At 44.1% G+C, this 11,650-nt stretch overlaps 1 protein-coding gene across 1 annotated transcript in view; it reads right to left on the minus strand.

Annotated features, from left to right (window-relative positions):
- The window catches only part of STXBP1 (syntaxin binding protein 1), a 67,447-nt gene that overhangs the window by 25,941 nt on the left and 29,856 nt on the right, over positions 1 to 11,650 (minus strand). The window contains exons 2-7 of the mRNA XM_065928404.1: positions 10,456 to 10,505; positions 8,555 to 8,636; positions 5,499 to 5,575; positions 4,443 to 4,521; positions 3,125 to 3,228; positions 1,013 to 1,161 (exon numbers count right to left, since the gene is read on the minus strand). Of these exons, the coding sequence (XP_065784476.1) occupies positions 1,013 to 1,161; positions 3,125 to 3,228; positions 4,443 to 4,521; positions 5,499 to 5,575; positions 8,555 to 8,636; positions 10,456 to 10,505 (541 nt within the window). The remainder of the gene's footprint in view (positions 1 to 1,012; positions 1,162 to 3,124; positions 3,229 to 4,442; positions 4,522 to 5,498; positions 5,576 to 8,554; positions 8,637 to 10,455; positions 10,506 to 11,650) is intronic.

An 11,650-nucleotide genomic window follows, 5' to 3' on the forward strand; every position in this document is an offset into this window, starting at 1 on the left:
TGGCAGTGTCCCCCATTCTGTTTGCTTCTCCTTGCATGACTGTGACCCCTGCACTCCCATACCACTGTATTCACTCCCTCATAGGCTGCCCTGTGATAACCACCGAAGGGCATGTCCCCAAACCTGGCAACCAAGGCCTCCAGAAATGGTTTCACCTTGCCCCGCTGCTTGCACGTATGCAGGGTGAGACTACCAACCGTTCTTAAATGTGCCCTTTATTTTCCAGGGTCATGCTTTCGCTCATCCCAACAGCCCACACAAAATGCCCCCAGCTCCTCATCAGTCTACTGAAATCCTGACCTGTCCTTTGCTCAGATGCTGCCTCTGCTCTGATACTGGGCTTGCTCCTCTTAGCTCAGGGGCCTCTTCCTGCTCTGGATGCCCAGGCCCGAGGCCTGCACTGCCCCAGGCACTGGTCCTGCAGGGCTATGCTGCAGGTGTGCACAGCTCGGGTGTACACTATGCCAGTACACATCTTACCTGCCCGCCTGGATCAGGGGCTTCTAAGGGCAGAGGCTGTCTTCAGGTTAAGCCCCCCAACCTAGCACTTAGCACATAGCAGGTAAATGATGAGTGAATGACTCGATCAAATCTGAGGACTGTGTCCTTTGGAAAATTAGTCTCCTTTTATTTTATTTTACCCTGAAACACCTTTTTCAAAGAGGGTATTTGTTTCAAGGCTGATTCTTCACCATCTGAGCCACCAGGGAGGCCCCTTTTTAAGGTAAGAAAGGGATAAAAAATTGAAGGAAATCTGTGGAGGTTTGCGCTTGGTTCCTCACTAACTGAATATATGTATTCCATGCTCTTTTCTGCATGTATTAGTATAGTTCACATTAAAAATTTAGAAAATAACAAAAACATTGGAAAATAAGCATCAATGTGAGATGCTCAGATCTTGATCCTCTGGAGACAACTGCCAGAAAACGGGAAGGCCAGAGGAAGTTCCTCACTTGGAGACAAGTTCCTCGCTTGGGGGGGTCACTGAAGGCAGCCTGGGGTGCAGCCTTACCCCCGGTACCGCACGGCTGGGTACTCTTTCAGGGTGGCGCACAGAGTTGCAATCTGCTCCGCCAGGCGCTCCAGGATCGGATTCTTCATCTGAGCCTTGTGGGGACTGTAGAAGCTTTGGAAAGAGTCAGCAGAGTCCAAGGAATACACCTGAGAAAGGGGAAATATATATGTATATACACAAGGACAGAGGAGCCTGGCGTGCTGCAGTCCATGGGGTCGCAAAGAGTTGGAGATGACTCAGCGACTGAACAACAACAACATATATATATATTTCCAGAATGGTGTTCTTTCCAAGCCTCGTAGTGAGGCTACAGAACAAGTTTTCATTTATTCTACAAATATGGCTGGGCATCTGCTGGGTGCTAGGCCCTGTGCTACATCCTTGGGAACTGCTAGTGACCGAGCCATTACTGTCCTCCAGGAGCACGCAGTCTTGCTGGAGAAGGCAGATGAATAAACAAGGAGCAAAATGAAAAGTAAATTTTATGGTATGTGGGAGATGGGTAAGTGTATCAGAACAGAAGAAGGAGAGAAAGAATGCCCGAGGGCTGGACAGGGAGGACTGGAGGCCTCCTTGAGGAGGGGACATTTGAGTGAGGGCTTGAAGGAGGTGGAGTTTCTTCCCAGGGGGCTCCCAAAGGAGGGGCTGGTCAAGCCAAGGCCCTGAGGCAGGCATGCCTGTGTCGGATGACTGAGGCGGAGCCCGGGAGGAGAGCAGGCGAGGGGCCTTGTCAGCCCGCACCGGCTAGTCATTGTAAGTTTAAATAAATGAGGGACAAGCTAGAAACTGTGCTGTGACTGTGGCAAACAAAGGAGCTTTCTATGGATTTAATAATTTCCTATTCTCAAAGTATGTTGTTAGTATTTTTCTCTTTTATCCTTTTTGGAAGTTTTCGGAGGTTTAAAATTTCCTCTTAAACCAGCAGGTTACCAGGCATCAGTATTCTCTCAGAAGAATCTCTTGATGTGAACTACCCCCAACTTGAAAATTTGAGGGTTAAAAAATTTTTTTAAGTTTATTACTTTTCAAAAATATATGGTGGAGAAGGGAATGGCTACCCACTCCAGTATTCTTGCCTGGGAAATCCCATGGACAAAGGAGCCTGGTGGGCTACAGTCCACGGGGTCGTTAAGAGTCAGGCATGACTTAGCAACTGAACAAAAAAATATGTGCACATGTGACATACAGTAAACCAAACATAAAAAAACAAAAACAGATGAAATACAATATGGTTGAATATGCTCAAGTTGGATTTTGTTCAATCCAGGTGGTGAGAGGGCTCACAGAGAGGAAAAAAAAATCCCTGCCCTTGGCTGAGAATAGGCTTTAGGCCAAGTCAGAAGGGAAAGAGACTGTCTTTTGAAAATATTCACACTCTATTTTTTCCATGTCTTCTTACCTAAGAATTCGTCACTCTCTGGCATCTATTATTAGAGGCTGATCCATAAAGACCTGATATGCCACAACCATCTCTTACTCCTACAAAACGCACAGAAGTTGTGCTATTTTTTGCTTCTTGATGAGGAGGAGGCATTTTAACAAATCTTGAAATACTATGGTATAAATTTTGTACATTATCTCACAATCAGCTTCACTTTTACTGGTTTAACGACTTTGTTTTTTCCCAAGGGGAGCAGTTTCGGCACGTGAAGCGTTAACGGCTTGTGACGAAGGATACCATCTGTTCCTTGACACGTGACAAGCTGAGGTTATCTCTACATAAAAACAGCCTCCTTTGCAGCAGACGGGTGTTGTCTGATCCCTTCCCCTCCTCTCCTCCCAGCTCTTTCTGGATTGGCTACTTTTTACTTATTCAAGGAGTCAGCCAATAGGCGTGAACACTGAGCAAGGATGAAATGAACACCAAGAAGGACATGATGGCTGCGAAAAGTCAGAAATAACTGGAGAGTAAGAGTGAGGCATCTCGGGCAGACCCTCTAAGGACGACCGTTTCCATTACATAAACATCCACTCACAGGACATCATTGGGTAGCTCCTTCCCCCCACTCTCTTTACTGCACCCCTGCCCCACCCTCTCTGGCTTGGCTGGAGTTCCTGAGAGAATAACCAGGATGCAGGCTTTCTCTGCCCATCCCCTCGCAGGCTCACCTGGGATTCATATGGGAGAAACGCAATGTTGATTTCCGTCAGAGTCTTGATGACTTTGGCTGCTCGAGATTTTACCAGCTCGTTAAACAGGGCATCTGGACAAGCTGCCAGGATGACAAAGACGGTAGGGTTTCCTGTCCACTTGCTGGTTCGTTTCAACGTTTGCACACGTCTGGTGAATTCTTTATTATTAGGATTTTTAAAAGACAAACAGGAAGTTCATCCCATCCTACAACCTACTGCCTCTAGGGTATAAAAGGAACACAAAACCACCTAGGAGGCCCTCCACAAAGAACAAAGAAACAATTGGCAATAAAGGCTGAGATATTGAGAGCTGATTTAAAAAACCACTTTCTGATATTAAGAAGAGGAAGAAAAAGAACCAGGAGAGATCAAGAAGGGATCAGGAAAAGATCTGTAACATAAACGAACACCCCACACCTGACATACTTATGAAAAATAAAACCACTGGGCACTGTGATGCAGACACTTCCGCGGGCCTTCTAAGGAACTCAGCTGCACAGAAGACCCACTTGGTCGGGGAACCACAATTTCTCATGACTCTCCTGGGCCAAACAAACAGCTTCAGGTCCCTAGAAATGTGTTACTGGTTTACTATTATTAATGCCATTTACCTGCTTCCTTTGCCACCCATCTTCAAAGCGTATAAAATTGTTCTTTGCAAGACCCTTTTCTCATTTTCTCTATGGTGAGTTTTGTGGGGTTTTCACCAGAGAGAACATGGGGTGAACTGTCATTTTTGCACACTCTTAAGCTATCTAGCCCGATTCATCTCTCTTTGCCATTAACAAAGACTGACCAAGATGCTTCTAGTACTAGGTTCCATGCACAAAACCTTCACAAAGCAAGAAAACAGATCCTAGGACAGTGATAAACTCTATCTAATACAAACACCACTAGGTCAGACTGCCTTTGTAGCAACAGTTGAAAAGTAGGTAGAAATGCACTTCAGTTTATAGTGATGCCTGGAAGGCTATCCTGTGAGCACCAAGGCTGGTATTGGGAAATTCTTCTTGGCATTAAACATGCTAGCCCTTAGAAGAGGAGCTTTTTTTTTTTTTTTAATTAGGAAGGACTGCATGACCTAGTAGGTTTTGTATTTGTAGGCATTTGTTTTTCTCTCTTACGCAATTTGTCTTTTGAAGAGAAAATGAAAGATAGGGACATACGTGGGAACAGTTCACCTCTTTGCCACCAGCCTGGCCGGCTGCGGGGCTGGTCTGGCTGTGCGGGGGCGCTAGTCTAAAGGCCGGGGCGCTAGTCTAAAGGCCGGGGCGGCGCGGCCCGCCCTACTCACAGTCGGTAAAGAAGACGTGTGCAGCCCGGTACTTGGCAGTTGGCGGGTCCTTAAAGTCGCTGATGAGAGAGTGGACAGACTGTGGAGAGGGAAAAAAGGGAACTGAATCCGATTCTAGAAGCAAATGGGACTACATCTGAACAGAGTCGAATCCACACTGGTTTCGAGCTACATGCACAAGATGGCAAGGGATTTCTGATTATAATGCTAACTCATGTTCGGCCATAACTGAGTTCTGAGGACTTGAGGGTTATGTCAGAGTTTAGACTAACAAAAGCCTCTCTAGCTCATTCCAGAATGACAGCAGCTGTTCTCTGCAGCCACCATTATTTGGGTTCCGAAGAAGAGACCCACAAAAGAGCAAACTGCTCAGAAACCTGCTAGGAGACTCATTGTGATGGAGTTCTGGCAATTTAGTTCCATCTGCAGAAACTCACACATAAGTCAGTTTTGTTTTTGTTTTTTGTTTTTAATGAAATGAAAACTGGGGGGAATTTACATAGATCAAGACACCTAAGACAGCTAGCAACCAAGAGCAAGGAGGTGGGCATTGCTTAGATGCTGATTTGAACCAATCACCCAAAATGATAAGACAAGTAAATCTAAACTCTACTGGATATTGATAAAATAAATCTGGGAATTCCCTGGCAGTCCAGTGGTTAGGACTCAGTGCTTCAACCACAGGGGGCCCAGATTAGGGAACTAAAATCCTGCAAGCCATGAGGGTGCAGCCCCCTCCCACCAAAAAAAAGAAAGAAAGAAAGGAGAAAAGAAATCTGACAGTGTAAAATACGCAAGTTCTGCAGGTGGATCACGAGATAACGTGATCTCCTACCTAGAAAGGAGTAAATGAGATTGGCCCCGCCTGGCTTTCTGCAGCAAGCTTAATGCACTCTTCATTATTCACCAGCCCCCTCCTTCCCTGCTTGTGGATTGCACGCTTAAACAGAGCAGTGTGTTAAATGCCTGCTTAACCCAGAAATGTCAGACATGGTGCCACACAGACATCAAGCCAGAGTGTTTGACCTCAGCCAAAGCTCTTCCGGGAGGGTTTACCTTCTCAGAGGGAGTGATGAGATACACAGCCTCCAGGCTGGGGAGCGGCTCTCGGCGCTTGTTGATGTCTTCCACAACTAGACAGCAAAACAGCAGCCCATGATGAATAAGAGAACAGAACTGGTGATCATGAAACTAGAAGCCACAGAGAGAGGCCACCGTCCGGCTGGCACGGCAAAAATCGACAGAGTAGGGAGGAGACTCAACGCCCCTTCCTCAGAGTTATCACATTTCTGAGTCTCACCATGCTCAAGGTGGGAGAAAACCCAAAACCTCATCACATGAAATCCCTCCCACTTCCCATTTCAGTTCAAGGAAATTCCTCGATCTGCTCTGATTGAAAATGGAAACTGCTATCTCATTCTGTCAAGAACAGACTTTTGCCTCTTCCTTCAGGTTTGTTTTTTTTCCCCCTCATCTGTCCTAGATAATCCCAGTTCCTTTAGAATTCCCAAGTTAAGTTTGTTTTTCAACAATTGGATCATTTTATCATTTTCCTCTGTCTACCAGATGAAGACATTCCAAACATACTCTCTGGATTAAGACTGTTCCTCTCAATAGCTGAAAAACTAAACAGCAAATTCTGCTTGAAGCAAACCATGGGTGTCTGATTTGCTGGTTTCTTTTACAGAATGTCAGCAAGGGGAAAGACATCCTTCTGGGAAAGGCATCATCTCACTGGTCACCTGATAAAGCTTATGCTACACTGTCCTCTGGTACAGAGCAGGCAGGAAATCTAATGGTGCTCTTCTTCCTATGAAGGTGACGTCAGCAAATAAAAGCATCCCTTTAGAAGTACCCCTGTAACACAAAGACTTTTCACCCTGAATAATATTCAAATTAAATACCAAAATTTCTCAACCATCTGTGTTAAATACCAAAATTTCTCAACCATCTGTGTTATCAGGGGTTATAGACTTTTTTTTTTAATTGGAGGAAAATTACTTTACAATGTGTATTGGTCTCTGCTGTACAACAAGGCTCATAGATTTCTGAATTTCATATGCCAGTAATACTTCCCCCCAAATATTTCAGGGGGGTGGTCAACACAGGCTTGCAAAATTTAAAATTCTGCCGAGTAAGGACATTAAAAAAAAACAAAAAACTTCTGTGATAGGGAAGAGTCTGTGTGTAGGAGGGGAGAGGTGAACCCTCATCTACCACAGGATAATGTCTAACATGATGAATCCAGAAATGACTATATAAGCATTTATTTAGAAATATCAAAAAGATAACTGGAAGAAAGAGCAGAAGGGCTGCCTCCGGGGTGATGGACCCTGGGGGGTGGGGGAGGAGGAGGGAGGGCAGGGTGGTGCGCTCTTCTTTGTTAGAAGCTCACAAGCTACATGTGGCTTTTTTCCTATATTTGCATTTTTTTGTTTTGATAGAGAAAAAAAAAAGTTTTAGAAGTTCAATGAAGAAAATAACTCTGCAAGCTCAAAACAGGGGCAAGCCTGATCTTGGATCACTGAATGACAAAAAGTCACACCAAAAATTCCATACTCCCATTTATAGGACTATGGCTTTTCGTGACAGATAAACTAGATTTGGAAATGTGTCTTTATTTTTTTGTTTTCTTTTTTTTTAAACTTTTTTTTTTTTGTGGAAATGTGTTTTTAAAAACAAAGGAGTCACATTCCAGGTGTGGTTGTAGCCCACAAATTGTTATATATGTGTGTGTGTGTGTGTGTGTGTATATAAGTTGCATTGTAAGAGATATGTTTCACTCAACGTTTTTTAGGAGGAAAACAAAGGTTAACTCCCTTGTTTGAAATAATACTTCAAAATAGATTGCTTTTCCATCAGTGCTGTTTCACAGATGAAAATACATCTCTCCTGAAAGGAGCCCCAAAGTAAGCCTTGCTGCTGCTGCTGCTAAGTCGCTTCAGTTGTGTCTGACTTTGTGCGACCCCATAGACGGCAGCCTTGCTCACAAATGTGAAAAAGAGCTTGGGACAGAAGCCAGGAGGGCTGCGTCCTAGTCTTAGGTGTGGTGCTGCCAAGGGACCTTGAGCAGGTGATTTATCTTATTTCAAAAGCTATTATTGTAAAATTCTAACACACATTCCAAATGGTGAATTAAACATAAATATACACATAACTGCACAAGCACCATCCCATCAAGAAGCAGAACACGTCAGCACTGCAGAAGTGCTCCCCCCCTTTTCCCCCTCCCTCATCATCCCCACCTCTCCTTTTCCCTTAAAGAGAACCACCACGGCAACATGAATGGTGATCACTTCTCCAATGGTTGTTTAAGATTCACTTATCCCCACATTTCAAAGCAGTATGGCTTAGCTCTGCCTGTTCTAGGATACTATGTAAATTAAAGCACATTGTTAAGGACTCTTTCGTATCTTGTTTCTCTTGTTCAACATTGTTTATCAGATTCATTCACATTTTGGAATGAGACAGTAGTTAATATTCATTCTTTTTCTTTGCTATGTAATATTCTGTTGTGTGACTGTCCCACAATCTATTGTACCATTCTTCTCCTGATGGACCTTTTGGTTGTTCCTACTTTGGGGCTACTATGAGCAATGATCTGTGACCTTCCTGGGCACACATGCCTGAGTTGTCTAGAACACACATCTAACTGCAGACATGCTGGCTTACAGGACCTGCAGGCCTCAACTCTCCTAGACACCTCCAAGGTTTTTGAAAGTAGTTGTACCAACTCATCATATCAGAGTTCCCTTTCTCCTATATCCTATCACTTGGCATTATCGTAGTGTAAATACTCCAATCTGACAGAGCAGTATCTCACTCTGGTTTTAACTGCATTCCCCTGACCACTAATGAGGGTGGGCAAGTTTTCATGTATTTACTGGCCATTTGGATTTCTTCCTTTGTTAGGTGCCACTCTTTTTTCTATTGGCTGGCCTGCCTTTTTTCTTAACTGAACCTTCCTTTTGGCATCCTTTCACAGATACCTAATGGGCATGTAACACTGGACTGGAAACTAGGGATTTGGTGATGAACAAGAAAGCCTGGGGTCTAAAGTCAAGCAAGACAATAACGAACAGGGAGGAGAAAGAACACCCCACCACACTCACTTGTTATCCCCTCGGTCATGATGTCCGTCATCTTACAGCAGGAGGAGAGCATCCTCATGCTCAGCTGGTCCACCACCAGCACCTGGAAGCAAAGGGAAGAGTTCACACCTGGAAGCAAAGGGAAGAGTTCACACCTGGAAGCAAAGGGAAGAGTTCACACCTGGAAGCAAAGGGAAGAGTTCACACCTGGAAGCAAAGGGAAGAGTTCACACCTGGAAGCAAAGGGAAGAGTTCACACCTGGAAGCAAAGGGAACAGTTCACAGCCTGGGGGGCACCTGCTGTGATGCTTGCCTCTGCTGACTGCATCAGACTTCAGGAAGAGCCCAGAAACACAGAATTCTGAGCAATCGAGGTTTCCTAGGGGCCAGAAGTTTGCCAAGATACACGCTAGCTTTTATTTTCCCACCAAACCTAAGTTTCTAGGAGAGTCTGCTCTCACTAACATGACTTGATTTTTTAAACTTAAAAAAATTAAAATTTTTCCGATGACAAAGAAAATACTCATAAAAATGCAAAAGAAGAAGAAAAAAATTTCATACGCAGCACCCACAATCAGAGGAATCCATATTTTTTCGGTGCATAAGCTTTCTCTTTAAGGGAGAATGAACACTAGTGCCACACTGGCAGGATGGAAGGCGAGGACTTTGTTGCAGACATCATCAGGATGGACCAGCACATGTGTTGTCCAGGAGTAAACTCTACCTCAGTCTAAACGAGAAGGACAAGAACATGCCATCCTGGTTGAAAAGCATCACACCTGCAGTTCTTCAGCAAACCTTTCCTGTCTCCATCTGACCCACAGTGGAGAGAGGGAGCTAAAATAAGGTTATTCCTCTTCTCCTTCTTCAAAGATATAAACCCAGGCAATAGGAGCTAGAAAAATGTGGGCCCCAAAGCATTTTGCTGTAGCACGAGGACCAATCAGGTTTCATTTCATAAGGCAGCTTCCCCAGGGTTAGTTTAAAATGCTCATGTCCACAAGTCCATTACTGATGGGAAGGGTGACAGAGAAAGACAGGCAGAAAGAATTCCCACATGCTGGCCTCCCACCCTGGGTGTGAAGATGGACGCTCTGGCTAAAATGTAATCTCATGTTTATGAGGTTAGGGTGAGACTTTAAAAGCTTCCTGGTGCCAAGTTGTTCCAAGGCCCAATGAACTTGAGACTCCCAACTGCAGGAAAACTTGGGGGCAAGAATGGTTAGCATAAGCCCTTCAACAACACATGCAGAAGTTCCAGTGTGCCCTCCTGGTTACTCCAATACTTAGTCCCAGACGATCAGAAGGTTCTTCAAAATCTGACTTCCTGGATGGAGGACAGCATGATTCTGACTTGTATCATCCACTCCCAGGACCGAGGTCATAATCAGTTAGATTGACTTAAATATTTGTTTCAGGTACACAACAGTTTCCAGCATTGCCCTCAATGCTAAACAAACAAACAAGCTGACCTGGTTTGTCTTGTGTAGCTACAGACAGACAGGAATAGGCCAGATGAGGGCTTTTCAGATTCTTGCATGGGCTCCATGAGAGGCTTTAGGGCCACTGGAGGGGCAAGAAGGGTCCCCTCTTGTCTCCCATAGCAAGCAGAATAATTCCACCTTCTGCTTGAATCAATGGGTTTCAGGTAAGATCCTGTTTGAATCAGAGGGTTCCACTGCTAGAATGCCCCACCAGGTGATCTTAAAGACAAGTTTCATGACCCAGAGATTTCCTAACCAGGATGATATACAATGGGAGGCACAGCAGATTACCTTTCACCAGTTCAGAAGCTTTTTGTATTCTCTGGACACAGCAAAGGTCCTCATTCCTCTCCTACATTCCTCTCCCCAATGCCACCCCATTCATGTTCTTCCCTATGAACTCACTTTTGAGGTCATTCATTGTGCTCTTCCACTTACCTTCCATTCTCCCTTCTTTTTCACCTTCTTTATCACATCATGCATGATCTCTAAAAAAGGAGAGAAAAAGGAAGGAAGGAAGGAGGGAGGGAGGGAAGATGGGAGGAGAGGGAGGGGAGGAAGGAGGAGAAAAAATTTAATGTAATTTCAAGGACTTCCAACCCCTGCCTATGAGACGAGGTCATCTTCCCTCCATAGACCTTGTTCTCCTGAGTCACGCAATTCAACCAATCTGTCTACTGGGCCATAATCAGTCCACCATAAAGACAGTTCTCTTCCTGTGTCCTCCATTCACTGGTTCTCAGACTTTCTGGTCTCAGGACCCCTTTACATTCTTAAAACTTGAGGACCCCAAAGAGTGTTTGTGTATACGCATAAATATCTATTGACATTTGCTGTGTCAGAAGTTAAACTGAAATATTTTAAAAATATGTACTAATTCAATTACAATAACAAACCCATTCTATGGTAACGCATGCCATTAAAATGTTATATACATTTTCTATTATAAAACAATTTTACTGAGGATACTGGCATTGTGGTACATTTTTGCAACACTCCTCAATGTCTGTTTTTGTAGAAGACAGCTGGGTTCTCCTGGCTGCTTCTGCAATTTATGAATCATATAGCATTTGGAAAACTCCACTGTGTGTTTGCAAGAGAATAAGAGCAAAGAGGCAGATAACATTTTAGCATTATTATGAAGGTATTTTTGACCTCAAATTCCCAAAGGGTCTAGTGTTTCAGAATCACTGCCTTAAGATGAGTGAGTCAAATTCTGTGACAATGCCCAAGCCACATAAGCCTACCCACCCCCAAGCTACAAAAACAGATATGAAGAGCAGTTGTGATATCCTTCCAGTTCTAAGTACATCTGTGGAATGCTCTCAAACCCCCAAACAATGTTTTTGTAAGCCACAGTTTCTGTAATGCCATCCACACCCAAGTCTACCTGGCCATGGAAGATTCACAGGAAACAGCGCTGTCCTACTCTTTTCAAACCCAGATCACTCACAGGCCTAGAAGGAGTCAGAGGCTAAGAACTGTCATTAGCAAGTGTGTTTCAAACATTTAGCTCATTCTCCAAAGCACAATAGTCCCCTAACTCTGCTTCTATCTCCAGTAATCTGATATGTCATAAAAGTATTCTAAAAATTTTAAGAGCTTTTTACCTGATTATAAAAACCCACACAAT

The sequence above is a fragment of the Muntiacus reevesi genome, chromosome 3, assembly GCF_963930625.1.
Source record: "Muntiacus reevesi chromosome 3, mMunRee1.1, whole genome shotgun sequence".
Taxonomy (NCBI): domain Eukaryota; kingdom Metazoa; phylum Chordata; class Mammalia; order Artiodactyla; family Cervidae; genus Muntiacus; species Muntiacus reevesi.